Raw genomic sequence first — 20,987 nt, forward strand, 5'->3', positions numbered from 1 at the left:
CGCAGCACGCTAAGGATGCGATTCTTCCCGCAGTGCGCTAAGGGTTGTTGTGCCAGCCTTCGCGCTCGCGCACTCAGCCTTCCCGCGCTTAACCCTTGTATCTTCTGTTTAAATCTAGCCGTTTGCTTTTGTGTTGTCTTATCTTTTGAGCCGTTGACCTAACCCATCTAATGTCTGAATAGTTACTTTCGGCGCAGCATGCGCACCAACCCCATTGGTTGACAGATAAAGTGACTGACAATCTTTTGAGATCTGCTTTTGCCATGCTTGACCAGTACCTTTATCTGATCCGCCCATGCTTTTTACTGTTCCCTGTCAGCTTTATCTTGCCCCCTGCAGCTGCCATATCTTTTGATATCTTTACTTTTCAGAACTTTTTACCGTTGATATCTTTTCTTTTACTTTTTGAGATCTTTTCCCCTTTTTCTAGGGTTTGTGTCTCCTAGGGTTTTCCTATATATAATAATAATATTTTCATAACACATCACACACAAACACTTAATCTCTCCTGTTCTCTTGCTCCTTGCTCTCTCTGCCGTCTTCCTCTCTGCCTCCGTCTTCCTCCCTGTTCTGCCCTGATTTTCCGGTAATATATATATATTATATAATAATTTACTTATTAATTATGCTAACTTATTATCAAGACTTAAAACAGATCGTTAAAACAATAATCTTAATTATAGGTTAACTTTGCTTGTTTAAGAGTTGATTCTTGCATATCTTTCACCGCATCGTTTATCAAGTGAGTTATCTCGTATCTAATCCCTTTTTATTTTAAATGCTTTGGGATGTTCATGTGTTCATACAAAACTTGAGTCTTAAACTGTTTATGAACTTTAGTCGCGCAGTATCCCATGTGTTGAGGACGTAGACTTGGCTGTTTATTTGTATGTGTGGATCATTAACCGTATGGACGGTCTATTCCGCAGTTTTCATGGTACCATTAGATGAACACGGGAGAACATTCGTTTATGATTTTCTCTTTTGTTTACACATGCACAGTTAGTCTTGTTTGTGAGCTCAATTGTGAGCACTGGCAGTCTTGTCTCTTAGAGTTGGTCCCGATCAGATTACACCCTTGTTGAAAACCAGACATACACATGTTGCGCGCAGATTTATTGTTATCTATGTATTGTATTAAACTTGATTTCTCACCAACACGCAAGTGTTTGACGTTTATTTTAACACATGTTCAGGTTTGCAGTAGCTGTTTTGGAGCTTGTGGACACGTAGGACGTTTTTACTTTTGGACCTAGAATTAAAATGTATCAGGACAAGTTAATGATGTTTGAATGTTATAATTTATAATATATTGATTTATGTTTGATTTATGTTCTTTATTTTCCCCGCTGCGCGTGCGCGATAAAATGTGTATTAATAAATATTGACACCAATAGTGTCACGAGTAATGAAACAATATGTGGCGCCCCGATGTATAATCCGCCTTTGGTCGGGGTGTTACACTCGACACGAACACGAACACGGGTTTTGAAGAAAGTGCAGGCAAAATGATATATAATGAGCTAAATGTTTTAAGTTGAGTTTGATGAATGTAATGTGATGTAAACTGTATTATTATTATTATTATTATTATTATTAAGCAATTGTGGTTCAAATATGGTTATTTTGGGTATGGCTTACTTGGCTGCTTAGAAACTAATAAAGGGCATTTATGTAATTTTGTCATACTTGATAACCATTTTAATATTCTAAATACAGAAAAAAAGTCAATATTATATACCTAGTAGAATACTTTTTTTTAAATAATTGTCTTTTTTTTTTAAATTACATGTTGGAAGAGGAGTGGAAGAGGTGATCAAAACGTGTTATGGAGTGGCACATTTTATAAAATAATAAATAGCCTAAGCTATTATAATTTAATCTGATCCATTTTGAGGCTCTTTACTATTTTATTTGTTTTGGGAGTATTATTTAAGTGAAAAATATGCACTAGCAAATGTTAGCCAAATTAACTTGGTATATTGAACAAAAAATATACTCCCAAGACAATCATAATATTTGAAAATTTGAAAACATACAACAGGCAGCAAGTCAAATATGTATTATATAGCCAAACATGCATTTTATCAAAGTGCACCTAACTACAACTTAAGTTGGGACGGAAATTGTTGACACGGCCCGAAAGGTCGAAACAAGATCTAAACTTGACACGAGAAAAACCCCAGGTCTTGGGTTAATTAGCACGACTTGCTTAAAAATGGGTCAGATTTGGGTTGACTAACACGATCTGTTTTAAAAACGGTTGGGTTCAGTTGATCTGTTAACCTGCTTAAGTAATGAAAAAAATTTATAATTATACTTTTGTTTTTGTTTTTTGTTTTTTCCCCAGTTTTCCATTTTTCTTAATATACTCTTGCAAATTCCAAGGTTTAATATTTATAAATAATAATAATAATAATAATAATAATAATAAATTCATATTACTCATTTTCTTTGCCAACTTTAAACTATATCCATTTCGTAAATAAAAAGTCTTTAAACTTTTTAATAAATGAATTTAATGAGCCGTTTCTGGTCGACCAGAATCTGTGTAGGTGTGGGTTATTGTTGAAATTTTTGACACGTAATAATAGGGGTCGGGTTCGGGTTGTACAGTTAAAACCCTTCAACCCACAAACCCAACATGATTAGCACCCCTAAATTTAGCCAATTTAACTATAATTGTAAACACTTATTAAGCTCAGCCCAATTCAGTAACAAATAATCCAACAGCTACAATTTTAGCCTAAGCTTATAAGTTAGCCCAGCCCAATTCAATACCAAATATTAAGGGGGTGTTTGAGATTCCTTATTTTTATCTCCTTATAACTTATTGACTTTTGTAAGTTAAAAGAGTGTTTGGATAATGTGACCTTTTTAAGTTTTTAAAGAAGGAAAAAAGAGTTTTGATAAGTTAGGATTTTGTAACTTATCAAAAACTCCTAAAATAAGTAAAAAAAAGTGTAAATAAGGAATTCTAAACATGGCCTAAATATTAATATAAAACTATTTAAAAAATTTTAAAATATAGAAAATAACATATTCAATTTGAACCTTACTGAATTTGGTTCAACTTGGCATTCAATTATGACTAAATAAAATCCCACAAAGCAAATAATCAGAATTGAATAAACCAAATAACCTAAAAACCAAAGCATAAACACCCATAATCCAATTAGAGTTTTACATATTATTTAATAAACAAATGAAACTACAAAATTAGGCAATCTCCCATCTAGCACTTTATTTTTTCAATTCAACCTACTACCTAACACTCCACTAGTTCACTTATTCAATCATATCCTCTACCAAATTAGACAATTAAGTGTCTATATTAAAATATATTTGCATGTCCATATGAAATTTGTGCAACTAAATCTAGCATGCATATATATTTATATAAAAAAATGCACCTTATACTTAGGTGCAACGTGAAACAATCCTCAAATTGTCACTTACACAAAGTTTTAACAAATTAGGCACATCAAATATATATGGTGAATACTTTGTTTTAGCAAAAGCTATATACATTAACACACAATTAACAAGTGTACTTCTTTGACCAAACATTGAAATCAAATGGCCCAGTTTTATCATACAGGTGAACAATTAAATGCTTTAAGTTTAGTTGGTTTACTACTAAATGCATCCATGTTGTCATGTTTCAAAATCCTCTCAAACAAGTGTTTAATTTAGTTATTGGTACAAATTGTCAAAAAAATGTTTAAATTGAGGACAATAGTTTAAGCTCATGAATATTCTTCAAACTAAAATTCAAAATCAACTTGTTTCTTATTTATTAAATTATTTTATTTATATAAATAGGCAAATATTATATATATAATTTTACTTTTGTATATAATACATTATATATTACTTAGTTATTTTAATTGTAGTTATATAATATATAATAGCAATATAACACAATATGTCGAGTATATATACCTTGCATAAATAAGATGCCACTGTAGCATTGTGAGCATAGTTAACCTCCATATTTGAATTTAGTTCTCGAGCTCGCTTATCAAATGAGCTCTAATTCAATCTCATGCTCGATCAAGCTCTTTGAAGCTTGGTTGAATTCAAGATCTTAACAAACCAATCTTATTCTTGACCAGTAACCCACGAGAGACTCATTTGACTTACGCACCTTATGGTGAATATAATCTAAAACGTGGGAACTTATAACATCCCATATTTTGATATAAATACTTCGGATGAAATATCATTCAAGTGTACAAGTTATTTTTTCTAAGAGTTATGGTGATTAAATCTTAAGGAATTGGTGCTAGAAGAGTGTTTAAGGATAAAAATCTAATTAAGTGTTAGAAGTTATTATATTTTTCTTCTTCTTAAGTTTTCTCAAACGTAGATGATGTTGCATGACTTTGGCTAGTATGAGTAAATTTGATAAAAAAAAACATCTCACTAAACATGAAACATGTCATGACATACGAGTTTTGGAAAATGAAGTGTTCTATGCCAAAATTTATTTAAGTGGCAAAAATAATAAGTGAATTTGTTTGATTAAGTTTGGTTCCAAAAGAACAAAGTATTTAAAAGAATATATTGAAAGAATTAATGAAAGGTTTTAACTTTTAATTATGTTTTTATAGTGAAACAAGTAAATTATACAATATCAACTTTTCCAAATGGTCACACGGGTTAGGCAAAGAACTTTGACTGTTCACATATGAAATCATTCTAAACTCAATCTTTAAAAACATATATTTAACCAATTATACTATTATCTCAACGGTCAAAACTTTTTTTTTAATCCAAATTAGAAACCAAGAAAATAAAATAAAATAAAATAAAATAAAAACCAAATCCAAAATAAAAGAAATAACAGCTGATTTTTTTTCCTTAGCATATTCCTTCTTTGTGAATGCTGAACAAACCTGAACAACAACCAACTCAGTCGACCACCACTGTTGGTTCGTCGTTGACCACCTGAAACCTCCTCCTTGGTTGACCAAGCCAACCGCCAAGGACCAATATATGTTTTTTTCCAATGAGTTTCACGAATAATCGTTTAGTTGTTAGCTATTATGGTATTTGATTTTAATAATACATTTGTCTATGTTTATTACTACAATTTTAGCGTCGTTTAAAAAAACAGCTTATATATTCCGTTACTCGTTAGCACTCTGATTCTTTTTATTTCAGCTCAACTATTTAAATCCCCATAGATGACCCTGCCACCATCTCTTGTTCCAGGGGTAACTTGCTTCTCAAAGACTCATTACGATAAAACCCGATAGAAATCAGATTCAAAGTTAAAACTCCGACCCCTCACTTATTAGGGGTATAGTTCATTTTCTTGTTTTTTAGTCATCTATTCACTTAATTGGAAACCCTAATCTAACTCTTACGTCATCTAACTAATTACTTTAATTAATTATATGATTATCTTAATCGTTTTAACGTTAATTAACCAATCATCCAATCCCATAACCTAATTCACGTGGCCATGTTTCTCACAAACTCAAACATCTGTTCATCCGCGTGTCTTTAATCTCATTATTATTATATGTCTCCATCATTATTCATTTTAAAGGACATGAATGTGCCACGTAGGTTCATGAGTAAAACAACATAAACAAGTGGATCAGACTCTAGGGTTTCAACTTTAAAACCATATTATAATAGTAATATTATTAATTTATTATTATATCTGGTTTTTGTTCATTCCCAAAGAAGAAAATACATAATTTTATATTCACTTACTAGCACTATTTTATTATGTGGCTATAGACAATGGTCTGATTTTTTAGGTAGCATTTATGTTGTTTTATGATTGTTTTATTTTATTTTTTTAATAACGTTTGTAACTATCACCAATTCTAAAGTGGGTCTTTTTAACGACATGTAAACCAGTGTTTTAAAAACCGGTATCTTACTTGTATTGGATTAAGCTAAAAAATGATACAATCGGTTGAACCGGTTATACCGGAAGGTTTAACCGGGTGAATAGTTTACCTTATAATTTCCTATAAATGTAACTTCAATCCAAAAATAACTCAAAAATAAATGATTTCATAACAAAAAATAATTCAAAAGTTAATCCATAATAAAAAAATAATGCAAAGGCACTCGTTTTTTAAAAAATAGTCCTGATATTTACATGTTTGAATGCCAATTGTTGGGTTAAAAGTAACTTTGAAAAAATATGGGCCTCACATATAAAAAAAATTTCGAACATAAAACCGGTTTACCGGTAAAAACCGGTATTTTAGACAAAAATCGTCGGTACGATATTCTAGCAAACCGGCCAATAATACCGGACTCAAAATACCGGTTTGCTGTGTGAAATCCGGTTTAACCGGTTCAACCGGCCGGTTTGAACCGGTTTTTAAAACACTGATGTCAACCGCTCATACTGATTTTAACGCTTCATATCTGACTCATCCAATAACACCATCAATGAGAAATCCACCACTATGAGAAAACCCCGTTAATTCATGTTTCGAACATGAGTCCTCAAGGATCCTAAAATTACGCCAATTGCTTAAGATCGTTTATTATGTTCATGAATGTTCTTCATGTTTGTTTACGTATATCTGTTTATGTTAATGAACTGTTTGGTTAGATTTTTAACCTGTTGATTACGACGGTGGTATTAGGGCTCCGACAACCTCAATCGTTAAGGCTTTTATTAAAAAAAATGTTCATAAATGTCCGATCTAAGGTTACAAAGAGGTTTCGATAGAAAACATCTGAGTTTTCCAAAATATGAGTTTTTCTGTCAAAAGTGTTTTTCATGTGATTTGCAACTAACGGTGTTAGAGTTCTGTTAATCGTAGACTGTTGTAAGCAAATACACCTTTTGTTGGGACCGTCGCCGGCCAGATGTTAAGTTGTGACTATTATTTGCCAATAATTTATAGCTAGGATTATTTAAAACCAATTCTCTCTTTTTTTAAATGAACTAACATAAACGTAAATATTTGTTCGACTAATTGTCCGCGTTCGTTTAACGTTTAACGAACGAACATGAACATACTCATACTCATATTCATGTTTGTTCAGTTCGTTTACATGCAAGACTAGAGTCTAGTGTTTAAAATTGAAAACTATAGAATAATAATAATATTATTATTATTATTAATTTATTATATATCAGGTTTTTATTCATTCCCAAAGAAGAAAACATTTCATTTTATATTCATTTAACTAATTCCATTTTATGTGGCTGCAAACAAAAGGTCACTATTGTTCAATTAAAGATCTGATATTTGAGGTTCACATTTGTTATTTGTATGTATACCTGATGAACAAACCTGGCTTGTGTAACTACTTTTATCAGGTACCATAACAATAATCTGCTGCTTGAATATCAATCAATCTTCATTTACATATTTTTTTAAATATTATTATACTTAGGATGATGTAGTTAAGTGCTTAAGTTTATAGTTTTGCTTGCAGGTTCGTAACATGTTATGTAGTGTTATATTATTATTTATGAAGCTATAGATTATTATTAAACATGGAGAATTCATCTGAATGCTCTAGAGGGTTTAATTCATTAACAGAAAAAAATGTTTTGGATCATTTTGGATACTTTAAGGAAGATGATGGTTCGGTTATTCGGCCCGTTGAATCGAAAAATGTTAGTTTGAGACAGTGGTTGGATAACAATAAGCGCGTTGTGAACGCGCTTGATTGCTTGCATATATTTATGCAAATTGTTGAAGTTGTGAACTTGGCTCATTCTCAAGGGTTTGTGGTACAAAATGTTAGGCCCTCGTGTTTTGTCTTGTCGTCGTTTAATCGTGTTTCGTTTATAGAATCGGTGTCTTGTTCGGATTCAGGATCAGATTCTTGTGAAGATGAATCGAATAACCCGAAAACGGAATTTACTGGATTGGTTTCGTCGTCGGGTCAAAGTCAACTTGAGTTAGATTCAAAGTCAAAGTCAAATGCATTTCCAATGAAACAAATATTGCAAATGGAATCAGATTGGTACACTAGTCCAGAAGAAGCTGCGGGTGCTGCGAGTTCTTGTGCGTGTGATGTTTATCGATTAGGGGTTCTTCTATTCGAGGTATTATTATTATTATTATTTTTGGTTTAGTTTAAGATAATTTGTTGTTAATTATATGAAACAGAATTGTCTAATGTTGTGATTTAACTTTATAGTTATATTGCACAAGTAATTCAGCAGACGAAAGAAATGCAACCATGTCTAGTTTGAGACACCGTGTGTTCCCGCCTCAGTTTTTATTAAAATGGCCTAAAGAAGCTGTCTTTTGCTTGTGCTTATTGCATCCCGAGCCAGCTAGTAGACCGAAAATCCAGTGAGTTTTGTTAAAAAGTACTTCAAGGGTTTATATCATAAATACCAGCATACTTTCTCGTTTTTCATGAAAAAACGCTCAACTTAACATAGTTTTGCTATATAAAGTCGTTAAACTTAGGGGTGTGCGTGGTGCGGTTTTAGGCTAAAACGAAACCGAAAACCAAAACTTCGGTTTTTGGTTTTTTTTGAAACCGTTCGGTTTCGCTTATTTTGGTTTCCGTTCGGTTTCGGTTCTTTCGATTTTTGTCATTTGAGCTTGAAAATTTGAGGCCGAAAAAAAAAATTAACAAAAAGTAATTAATTTAAGTTAAATAAAAAGTTAACTAATAGATATATTTGACCAAAAATAAATGAGCTACATATTTATTAAACTTTTATAAATTACTTAAAAAAAAAAATTAAAATTTAGGAATTCGGTTCGGTTTGGTTTTTATTACATGGAAAACCAAAACCGAGCCGTTAGTTTGGTATTTATAAAACCAAACCGTCGGTTTTTTGTTTCGGTTTAGATTTTTCGATTTTTTGGTTTCTTGCACACCCCTAGTTAAACTTGTCTAGAATGCATGTACTTGTGAAAAAATATTTAAAATAATAACTCGTTACCCTTTAAATTCATCATAATAAGATATATAACTTTATTTTTTACAAAATTAGTTGAAATGACAAGTGTATCGACTTTAATATAGCAAAATTCGGTTAAGAGGCTTTTTCGTGTTTTTTGACATGCACGCGAAACTTTTATATGATAAAATTGTGTTAATGGACTTTTTCTTATGATAATTTAATCTTGTGTGTTATTAGCGAAGTGCTGCAAAGTGAATTGCTTAATGAACCGAGGGATAGTTTAATGGAACGCGAAGCGCTTATAGAGATTAAAGAAAAGATTCAAGAGCAAGAATTATTACTTGAATTTCTTTTAACGCTGCAACAAAGAAAACAAGAATCTGCAGACATGTTACGCAGGACGGTTTCGTTTATTACTTCTGATTTACAAGACGCAACGAAGTTGCAAGCATCTATTCGTGCAAAACAAGGTTTGACTTCAAGTAATAATAATAACAACAATAATGATGACTCTGCAAGCTCGGGATCCAGAAAACGAGTCAGAAATGCAGATCATCAAGAAAACGCCATCTTGAAAAACTCTCGGTTGATGAAAAACTTCAAAAAACTAGAAGTAGCCTACTTTTCAACCAGACGCAGGTCGTTTAAACCATCGGTCAAACCAAGAGTCAAACCGTTGACCAAAAGTAGACCGATGAGTAGTGATGGTAAAAGGTCTGCTGCTCTTACAGAAAAAATCTCTGCTAATAATTTTCAACAAGGCAGACAAAGTGGATGGATTGGCTCGTTTTTAGACGGTTTAACTAAATACCTGTCGTTTAAGACTTTAAAAGTCAAAGCGAGTTTAAAACAAGGCGATCTTTTGAATTCTTCAAATCTTGTATGTTCACTTGGTTTTGATCGAGATGGAGAATTCTTTGCAACTGCGGGTGTGAATAAGAAAATTAAAGTTTTTGAATACGATTCGATTTTGAACGAGAGCCGTGACATACATTATCCGGTTGTTGAAATGTCGAGTGGTTCTAAGTTAAGCAGTATATGTTGGAATAACTACATTAAAGGCCAGATTGCTTCAAGCAATTTTGAAGGTGTAGTACAGGTAATGTATATATGTAAATATTAGAGATTTGAAAATTACAAATCCGGTCCTTTAGCTGTAGGGGTAAAATTGTCATTTACAAAAAAGTTAACAGAAAATATAACATCTGTTAACGGAAAGGACGTAATGTGCTACAACTTTTCAATAAAGTACGAAAAATTACAAATTATGTCTTTTAGTTGTAAGGGTAAAGCTTGCATTAAAAGGACCTAATGTGTTACAACTTTTCAAATAAAGTATGCAAATTGCAAAACATGCCCTTTAGTTGTAGGGGTATAATTGTCATTAAAAAAACGTTAACAGAAAATCTAACTTCTGTTAGTGGAAATTATGTAATGTGTAACAACTTTTCAAATAAAGTATGAAAATTACAAATTATGTCCTTTAGTTGTAGGGGTATAATTGTCATTTAAAAAAAACGTTAACAGAAAATCTAACTTCTGTTAGTGGAAATTACATAATGTATTAATGTGTAACAACTTTTCAAATAAAGTATGCAAATTACAAATTATGTCCTTTAGTTGTAGGGGTATAATTGTCATTTTAAAAAAACGTTAACAAAAAATCTAACTCCTGTTAGTGGAAATGACAGTACGTGTTACAACTTTTCAAATAAAGTATGAAAATTACAAATTATGTCCTTTAGTTGTAGGGGTATAATTGTCATTTTAAAAACGTTAACGGAAAATCTAACTTCTGTTAGTGGAAATGACATAAGTGTTACAACTTATCTAATAAAGCATGAAAATTACAAATTATGCCCTTTAGTTGTAGGGGTATAATTGTCTTTTCCAAAAAAACGTTTAACAGAAAATCTAACTTCTGTTAGTGGAAATGACATAATGCGTTACAACTTTTCAAATAAAGGATATTGTTTATAGTTATTGTAGTTAATTTCAATATGAAAGTTTCAGATATGGGACGTGACACGGAATCAAGTATATAGAGAACTAAAAGAGCACGAGAGACGCGTCTGGTCAGTTGACTTTTCCTGGTCAAACCCGACACTGCTGGCAAGCGGGAGCGATGACTGTTCTGTTAAGCTCTGGAATATCAATCAGGCAATTTGAAAATTAAACGTACTGCGGTTATTTAATTAAAAGTAACTAATAATCTAATATCTTGATGTATAATAAGTTGTTTTTTTTGTTTACAATTCTTATTACTGCAGGGAAAAAGTGTTGGTACAATTAAAACAAAAGCAAATGTGTGTTGTGTTCAGTTCCCAACTGATTCTGGTAATAGTTTGGCGTTCGGGTCGGCTGATCATAGAGTTTTTTATTATGATCTTCGCAACCCGAGTGTGCCGGTGTCTACGTTAATGGGACATAGTAAAACCGTTAGTTATGTTAAGTTTGTCAACTCGTTAACGCTTTTATCGTCTTCCACGGATAACACTTTGAAGCTGTGGGATTTGTCTGAGTCAACGTCACAAGTGGTTGACTGTCCCGTTCAGACGTTCACGGGCCATACGAATGTTAAGGTATGCTTGTTTTGACTTTTGTTGACCTGCTATGTATCGGTTTCAGCTGGATTTGTGCATCTTTAAAGACTAATATCAAAATGGGCCCATTTGGACCCGGCCCGACTTGACCCATAGGGTTGAAATGGGGCTACAATACTTTGCATTGACCGGTTTGAACGTGGTCAAACCAGACCCCAACCAGTTAAAACTCGGTCTCAAACCGGTCAAGCTCGATCCTTTTCCCCTCAAAACCCGATTCCTACCTGACCCGGTTTGGCTAGAACCCGGTTTTGACTTTTGTTGACCCGCCACGAACATGTTTGGGCCCAGAATCCAATTTGTGCACCTCTAGTGGCTAGTATCAAAATGGACCGGCTTTAGGCTAGCGAGTTTTATAAGAGTGACCCATTGTATAACTTGAGTTAACCCAAATTGGCCCGCTGTATAATTTGAGTTGACCCAAATGAACCCATAAGCAAACAAAAATTACCCATATCAACTCATTTATTTCTTTATGAACGGGTCACGATTGCGCGATTATTTATGAGTTATGTAATTTTTTTCTTTATTTTTTTTGGAGTTTATTTTTTTAGTATTTTAAACTGAAAAGTAGTACATCGAAACAGAAGGCACGCGGGCAACAAGCTGAGCCGCTACCATTTTATTTAACTTTGGTTTTTTTTCTATTTCTTTTTTCAGAATTTTGTTGGTTTATCTGTATGTAACGGTTACATTGCTACTGGTTCAGAAACAAATGAGGTACTTATTTTATTTTTTTAAATATATGTGATTACAAAATTATATAAAAGATCAAATTTTTATAAAAATATATATGAACATGGGTCAGGTGGTTGTGTATCACAAAGCATTCCCTATGCCTGCATTATCATATAAATTCAGCACCACCGATCCGCTTTCAGGAGACGATATGGACGATTCAGATCAGTTCATTTCATCTGTGTGTTGGCGCGTTCAGTCGTCCACTTTGGTCGCTGCAAATTCCATGGGAAATATTAAGCTTTTGGAAATGGTTTAGTTATATCCAAACATTTCGTGTTTCGGTTTCCGGACATAGGAAGCTGTATAGAGAGAAATTTTGAGTGTCATGTATTGTAGATAAATATTAGTAGACAAAGGAAAATCTGGTGGTAATTTTTGTATATTTTGTAATATTTGGTGAACATTTATAAGTATGCAAATTGTTTTCTCACATTTTTGTTCTCATGCTATTATAATGGATGTAGATGGAGATGAATAAAATGGTGGTAAAAACCATTAAAAAAAGATTATAATTTTATATTTCTAACATGTTCTTAGTGTTTGATTTTGATTATAAGACTGGTTGTTGCGGAGGGGCTATAGCCAATAAACCTCAAGTTAAAGCGTTGCGTCACGTCACTGCCACATAGACAGTGTGCCTTTAATTAGCACAACCCTTTAACGCCTTTAACACCACGTTACGGTTTAAAGCCCCACTCTTTACTGCCCGGGTTTTAACGCCTCGTATGGTGTGCCAAACGTTAAGGCTGACAGTCTAAGGTGTATATTGGTTTATGCATGTGGGTTTTTATATAAAGTTAATAAGTTATACATTAAAATTAAAATACCAAATATACTGATTCCGTTAAGGCTGACAGTCTAAGGTGTATAATGGTTTATGCATGTGGGCTTTTATATAAAGTTAATAAGTTATACATTAAAATTAATTAAAATACCAAATATACTAATTCAATGCCAACATTTTTTTGGTAAGTTTTGGTGAAATACCAAGTATTTAGAGGATTCGGGCCTTCCATAACTGAAGTTCAGTGAATTTTGGTGAAATGACCTAAAATGTGCAAACGAAAATCAAAATGATGTAACGTTATTTTGTTGGTGATCGTTAATTTTTGATAGAAATTTCTTGAAAGAAACGCCGTTTGGTTTTGGATTTTTTTTGAAAGATTTGGAATTTAAAGAGTTTGAATTTGTAATGAACTAGTATGTAGACCCCCGCGTTGCGGGTTGGGTGGGGTGGGGTGGAGGGGTCATACCATAATTCGAACATTAAATATATACTTATATGTACACCACAAAACATGTTCAAAATTTGGTGCAAGACCAAAATGGTACAACAAAAGCATGGCATCCAGAAGCTGCTCCTCTATTAGTGTCAAGCGAAAATGTAGTGCTCCCCAATGCTACAACTTTCATTTACTGCACACGGGATAACCAAACTCAGAATCTAAAAGGTCACTTGGCTAGGTATATTCGCCATGTCATCATTCACAATGCCAACAATACACTCAGCTGACACCTGTGTAGCCAAATCCACCAAAAATAAGTCACCAGGGAGCTAACATTAAACAAACACCCAAACCAATATACCAATAATAAAGCTACCTAGTTAAAACACTACAATTATTACCTATTGTACAGATGCCCACAACAAATTAACACCTTTTAGGCTATGTGTAGTGGAGGGGCTACAAATTGGGGCGTTTTGCGCCATGTGGCGCCCAGTCCGCAAAGGGTGAGTTTTTGTTTTTGGAGTGTAATGGTGTAGGAGCTACAATAATATATATATATATATATATATATATATATATATAACACATATTAATATAATAATAATAAAATCTATGTGATGCCAGGCGACAAATTCACCTCGCCCCGCCCCTTTTCGCCCCAAATTCGGCCAGGGGGCGGTGTGCACCACAAAAATCGCTCCTTTTCGCCCAAATCGTCACCCCACTACACTAAGCCTTAGAATTTAATAAAAATAAAAATAAAACTGTAGACGAACCTTCGTATCTTCAAAATTGTAGAACCATTATTTGTTGTTGCCAATAGCGCGCCAGCTTTACATGTTGGGCAAGATATTGTTCATGCTACCTAATTAACACATGTATGTTTTGTATGATGCAATTGTAAAGTGTGCTTGTTGAGATGATTAAGACTATATGTAACTTATGGGCGCATTTACCATGAGTTGTCGTTGTAAGTTGTAACCGCATCTAATGCAAAGACATTGCTCCAGCTTACGCGAGCGATCTCTTTTTCGCAAGAACCTAGTTTGATAATCGTTGTCATCTTGTTGTCAGATGACGACATGTGTAAAATTAAGAACATGTAAAAAAAACATGTTGTATGCAGCCTATCGTCCACCTATGATCTAAATAAAATGCATAACATTAAACTAATAACCAGTGTGAACAGTGTTTACCTTTAAGTCCTGAAGTTAAAGCACCCGATAAACCCGGTGTCGCACGGAAGCTGCATAACACAGTACAAAAAAACAACATTAGATATCATGAATTCATTGTTGTCTACTGTATAGACAACAACAGTACATCACTGTTTATACTATTCTATTGTATAAAAATATAAAGGTGTACAAATAAAATTAGCTTCTTTACTAAAAACACATACAAATACGCAAATTATATAAATTACCTCACCTGCGGATTATGATCTAGTTTAAATTTTCTATCGGGCCCACCTTTTGTGAAAACACTTCCTAGTATTTGATCCAACAGTTTTTAGCTATATCATCAAAGAGTTTATATCATCATAGACCTTGGAAAGAAGAGATATGAGAGGCGGTGGACACCTTAAACAACATACACGTGGAATGAACGTGGCTTAAAAATCAGAACCAAGGTGGAAGTCATTAAGCCCACTATATAACAAAGAAGAAGACAGCACAACTTCAAATGCAGGACGTACAACTCTGGAAGCACAACATCACCCGATATTGTTATATTATAAATAAATTTAAATAACAAAACAATCATTAAGCAATTTGAATCTAGAATTATTTAACTACTTTTTTATTAGTTACCCATCACCAAACCAAAAGATTTAATATTCCAAGAGGGTTCAGCTAGATAGATTTTGTAATTTATGATTGTAACGCTTGGTTTTATATAATTTGGTTTTTAGAAAACGTGATTCATTAGGATTATGTAAATATTTTAGGCCTATTGGTTTTAAAAACTCTTAATTTTGACCAATTATTAGATATCACTCCCAACTTAGAAAATATTCTCCAACACTCCCAACTTTTAACATATTTTGAAACATAGATTTGTTGTCAACAATTGATCCCATAGATATATTTATCTACAAAGTTAGACCGATGAGCAATCAAGGTAATTTCACAAGCTCAAATTTCGATGTGCTCTAAAGTTTGATAATATATTTATCCGTTGCATTTAGGTTTCGACTTGGGTTAGCATTTTTATATATTTACGAGTTTGTTTTGCTTTGTCACAAACCCTAAACAACGTTCAAAATGACCGCCCCCCGCAACGCACGTGCAAGGGGGGGGGTCATAATACTAGTTATATAATAAAATCAGTGCATTAATGCTTAACAGAAAGACAAATACATGCATATAAAACATAGTTATCAAATATATCCACGCACGAAAGGATCATAAAACCTCAATTGTGAATGTTAGTTTCTCCTTGTGTTTCTTACTGGCTTTACCCATCTATGCTTCCTCATTCCGGATGACTCAACGACCCAATCACTGTACTTCGCATAAAGTAAGTTCCCCAAAACAATTCCAACTACAAACCCACTTCCAACTCCTAAGAACATGATCACCCAATCAGTTTTATCACTCGGGATCAAGAAACACTTATACTCGTTGTTTGTTCGTGGATTTGATGGTGTGGTTGAAATTTCACATTTCTTAGATAAAGGTGCGCCACACAACTCGGGATTACCCATGTAGGAGTTGTTCTCAAATGTATTGAATTGTTTCCCTTGAGGTATGTACCCATGAAGATGATTGAATGACACATTAAAAACTTCAAGGAAGCCAAGTTGCGACAATTCGTTTGGAATTTCCCCAACTAGCTCGTTTTGGGAGAGATCCAAAGATTCAAGATTCCTTAAGTTCGCCAATGATGGTAAGATACGACCCACAAGATGGTTATTTGAAAGATTAATAGATTGAAGCCCATGTAGATAATACAGTGATTCTGGGATCAACCCTTCAAAATTGTTACAAGAGAGATCAATAGCCGTGAAGATGTTTAAAATATGAGGGTACTCAGTTTTGACACCTTTGTTGTAAACGTCATTGAGTATGGAGAATAAAAGGTTGAGTTTGGCTCCATATATAACATAAAATATGATCTTCCAAATGATTTCATCGCATTCCATGTTCGAAAGAACTTTTCTGGAAATTGGCCACTAAAATCATTATAGGAAAGGTCTATGATCCGTAACTTGTTGAATGGTGAGCTAGCAGTAGAAAGACTTTGAATTGTACCAAAAAGTTTATTGGACCGCAAAATGAGAACTTGTAGGTTGGCAAGATTTCCCAACCAAAATGGAAAGACGTCTTCAAATAAGTTACCTCCAAGAGAAAGGAATTCTAAATCAGTACAGTTAGCCAATGATTTTGATAGCTTACCTGTAAGTTGATTTTCGCTCAAATCAATCTTCTTCGTTGAATTTCCATGCATGAATGTATTCATCATTGGGCCGTGAAAGTTATTTCTTTTTAGATCCAAAACAGACAAATTGCTTAAGTTTCCTAAACATGGAGGAAGTATTCCAGTCAAGTTATTAGAAGAGAAATCTAGGTAGCGAAGAGATTTTACTTCACAGATCCACGAGGGTATTTCTCCAATCAAATTATTGTGTGTGACATCATAAACAAGTGTTGTTGGTGGTGGAGCTGGAGGCAGTCCATGTAGTTGATTATACCCAAGCTTGAGTGCTTCTAAACGAGCCCATGAGAGAAAATTAGGATGTCGATGGAAGCCGGTGATGAAGTTGTATGTAAGATCAAGCATTAGTAATGTTTCTTGGGTATTATTCAAAATCCATTCTGGCACAAGGCCTTCAATTTTGTTGTCGGAAAGGAATATGTATTTTAATTTCTTTTGGAGGCGTAAAAAGGAAGGGAACTTTGTCAAGTTGCATGATGAGAGTCCTATGCCTTTCAATTCGGGTAAGTTTTCCCCATTGGTGTGGATTTTGGTGGTGACAAATGATAACCTATTCCTGTCTAAAAACAAAGATCTAAGTTTGGTGAGTCCTACAAACGTATCTAGGTCTAGTCTTCCACTAAAATTGTTATACATTAGGTCAAGATCTTCGAGACTTTTGAAATTGGAGAACGAGCTTGAAATTTGTCCTTGCAATTGAGTTTCACGAAAACGTATCACACTTAATCGGGTAAGGTTCATAAACGAAGATGGGATATGACCAAAAATATGATTTCCCGTTATGGTGGCCTTGCTAAGCTTGGTTAAGTTTGCAAAGGATAGTAGAATTTCATCGTACATAGTTATATGAATTAGAGACATCGATTCAAGGTTAACTAATTTGTCAATCCAATCGTGCATGCCTCCCTTCTCACAAACTTCCAAACCAGCAGGGTTTGAAAGACGACTTGGCATTGAAAGAGCCGAGGCCCAAACCTCATCTTGACCGAGAGATAAGGAAGTGAGTTGTGTCATGTTAGAGAGCGAAAACGGAATGCACCCTGAGAAATAGCATTCACCAAGGGATAGGTATACCAAATGGTTTAGTTTGCTTATGGATTCTGGTATACTTCCAGCAAAACTTGTGGAATACAAATTCAAATGCTCAAGTAAGCTGTTGTTTAAAAATTCTGGTAAAGAACCCGTGAGAATGGGATTATTTGCCATGTTGAGAAATTTGAGCTTGGGTAAATGAAATATTTTTGATGGAAATTGATCTCGAAGCCGACAACTTTCAAGATCAATTGACCTCAAATTAGAAAAGTTAGATAAGAAAGGAGGTATGAATGAACTTATGTCAACACTTGAGAGATACAGTTCTTCAAGGCTAGTCAAGTTTTGCAGCAAATCCTCGAAGCTAGGACTTTGAAGCTTTAGTGGATTCCATGACAGATCCAACAAAGTCAACTGCATCAAGTACGAGATTTCAATCGGAATTTGGCCAGTGAAGCTAGAATTGGATAGATCAAGCCTTCTTAGTTGCTTTAGGCGAGCTATCTCTGATGGAATTTGCGACTCAATGAAGTTGTTCATTGATAGATTAAGCATCTGAAGATGAACAAGATTGAAGAGGTAACTGTTGGACTTCATAGATCCATGGAGAGAGCTTTGGCTCAAATCGATCCCAATTACATGGCCTTTATCGCTACACTCCACACCATCCCACAAACAACAATCGAAATAATGATTTGATGTATTGCTTGTGATCTTCCTCCAAGACTCAAGCTTTTGAAGCTTACCAACATTAAACGAAGCAGAAGGTTGATGTAGAAAGCTTTGCTTAAATTCAAACAAAGCTAAACACTCTTTGTGACGGCTTAATAACGATGCAATGCATGGGCTAGTGATCAGTAAGTATATAAAGGAGATGATTTGCATGAAACTGAAAGCCATGAAAAAAGTAGCTAGGTTTAGTTTGATCATATATTTAATAATTTTCGTATATATATTAAACGCTAGCTCGATCGTTACTAGATAAGAAATGAACGATGGAGAAATGGTGATGAAAGTAATGGCGGGCTAATTGATTGTGAACGATCACATTGCCTTACTTCCTTGAAGATTATTTTGTTATAATCGTGATTGTACATTGTATTTAGTTTTAGTTTTATATATTCCAAATATTTTTGTGGTTATAATACTTTGGTGGACCGATTGCAAACACTATATGTGACTCCTTCTCCTTGTCTTTCTCTTGGTCTTTTGAATATTATCAAAATATCAATTACAACTTGTTCTCTTTTGAATGGAGATCGGAATTTTTTCATCCAAAGCTCTTACTCTTGTTATCTTTCGTGAATGCCGATTTTTATGTTAGCCCCCATGGATCATGAAATTTACAACACTGATAAATTTCCTATAGCTTGAGTAGGGAAAATGATACGAAGAGTATACCACATCAACAGTTTTATGCAAAAAAAAAAAAAATCAGTAAAAAATGGTGGTGAAAAACCGTATAAAGATTATATGTTTATTTATCTTACATGTTCCAAGTGTTTGATTTTGATTATAAGGTGTATATTGGTAAAATAACATTTCCAAGAGGCTTCAGCCAACCAGATTTTGTGTGTGATGACTTATGATTGTAGTGTTTCGTTCGATATAATTTGGTTTTAATAAGCTTTACTGTCATTAACATAATATTCGTTTTCAAATAAGCATTTTATTTATTTATTTATTTATTTTTTTGTCGTTGTAGTATAGTGGTAAGTATTCTCGCCTGTCACGCGGGTGACCCGGGTTCGATCCCCGGCAACGGCGAAATGTTATTATCTTTTGTTATTTGGGCTAAGTTCTTCAAAAGCCAAATTGTTTCTTGGGCCTTTGGGTTTGTAGAAAACTCCTCTGTTTTGTTAACTAAAGTGTCTAAAATCAAGAAATATTATTTCTGTGATATGATGTTATTTTGTAATTAACCCAAAAATGAAAAACTTCAGAGTTAACATGTTAACTTTTGAATGTTTTATTTAGTGCAGAACAGGCAAGTAATAGCGTAAATAACTTGAAGAAAGTAGTTAGAATCCTACCTAGTTGTGTGTATGAGACTTTTCTTTTACTGGTTACCAACGATAATTAACCTACAACTAGATGATTCTAATAATGTTAATATGATGATCAATGTTAGTAAAATTTTAGTTAGACATGTCTTAAATTGTTTAAACTGTAAAGTGTGGTATAGAATTTTACTCTTATATAGTATATAGAAATATACGATTTGGAAGACGTCTTCTAAGGTTTACAATAGAAATGAATCCATATCTATATGTCTGACAAATAGAAATAGATATTCGCAGGGGCGGATTTATTAAGGGATTAGGGGTAGCCCGGGCTACCCCTCAATCTTGTCGGCGAAGTCAAAATATTTAAGGTTATAACATAGTTACGAAAGCAGTATGTATATTATATTGAGCAGTTTGAAATTTGAATACATCAAGTAGATATGGTGATGTAGTTATCCGGCATGACTAGAAATCTTGTGGGCTCTACCTGCGCAAGTTTGAATTCCACTTGTCATTTTTTTTTCTTTTCCAAATTACAACTTTCAAAATTAAATACATTAACTATATTTTTTTTGCAAAAATAGTTCTCAAATATCATTTACACCCACTTCTAATTTTCAAAAATCATATTGATCAATTAACTATGAATTGTTTGTAAAAATTAAGATACCCTTAGGTCCAATTTTTTTTGGGATACCCCTGAAATTTTTTCTAGATCCGCCACTAGAAATTTGGTATATCTTTTTTAAAGTAGATCCAATTAAAGATACCGAAACTATTTTTGTAACAAAGAATACAAACTTAATGTTTCTCTTCTTTAACGGCGAAGATATATATTAAAAACACTAGCAAGTTGCTATAGAAATTTGTACACAACCAATTAATAAACCGATTATTCAGATTATTCATGGATTTTGATAAAAAATAATTTAAGGTTCATTCTATATTTTAAAAAAAACCTTTGGTAATGGCATACATTGTATTAGGACTCGATCAGCTTAGACTTGTTTAATCTATTTGTTAAACAAAAATTAAATAAAATAAAATCAATGATGATATTCGTTTTCAA

The 20,987-nt window shown here is 33.4% G+C and overlaps 1 protein-coding gene, 1 non-coding gene and 2 pseudogenes across 3 annotated transcripts; 3 read left to right on the forward strand and 1 right to left on the reverse strand.

Moving 5' to 3' along the window:
- Positions 1-7,432: 7,432 nt before the first annotated feature.
- On the forward strand, positions 7,433-12,630 carry LOC143611472 (protein SPA1-RELATED 4-like). 2 transcript variants are annotated; one of them, XR_013149779.1, is made up of 7 exons: positions 7,433-8,047; positions 8,143-8,300; positions 9,104-9,965; positions 10,880-11,044; positions 11,137-11,448; positions 12,130-12,189; positions 12,278-12,630. XR_013149779.1 is itself a non-coding variant. In XM_077085658.1 (5 exons), exons 1-4 carry the CDS (start codon positions 7,490-7,492, stop codon positions 11,033-11,035), a joined length of 1,734 nt encoding a protein of 577 aa, XP_076941773.1. In that variant the 5' UTR covers positions 7,433-7,489; the 3' UTR covers positions 11,036-11,044; positions 11,137-11,480. The 2 variants fall into 2 exon arrangements, 1 of the variants encoding a protein (XP_076941773.1); XM_077085658.1 differs by lacking the exons at positions 12,130-12,189; positions 12,278-12,630 and having other exon boundaries at positions 11,137-11,480.
- On the forward strand, positions 11,287-12,466 carry LOC143611468 (protein SPA1-RELATED 4 pseudogene; annotated as a pseudogene).
- Positions 12,631-15,814: 3,184 nt separating the features above from the next.
- Positions 15,815-18,813, reverse strand: LOC143611469 (receptor-like protein 6; annotated as a pseudogene).
- A 794-nt stretch (positions 18,814-19,607) lies between these two features.
- On the forward strand, positions 19,608-19,679 carry TRNAD-GUC (transfer RNA aspartic acid (anticodon GUC)). Its single transcript has one exon. It is a non-coding gene; the product is annotated as a tRNA-Asp (tRNA).
- The last annotated feature ends 1,308 nt before the right edge of the window (positions 19,680-20,987 follow it).

This window comes from Bidens hawaiensis, unplaced genomic scaffold (assembly GCF_021521415.1).
Source record: "Bidens hawaiensis isolate Kalapana, Puna unplaced genomic scaffold, B.hawaiensis_p1.1 tig00031199_1, whole genome shotgun sequence".
NCBI classification, from domain to species: domain Eukaryota; kingdom Viridiplantae; phylum Streptophyta; class Magnoliopsida; order Asterales; family Asteraceae; genus Bidens; species Bidens hawaiensis.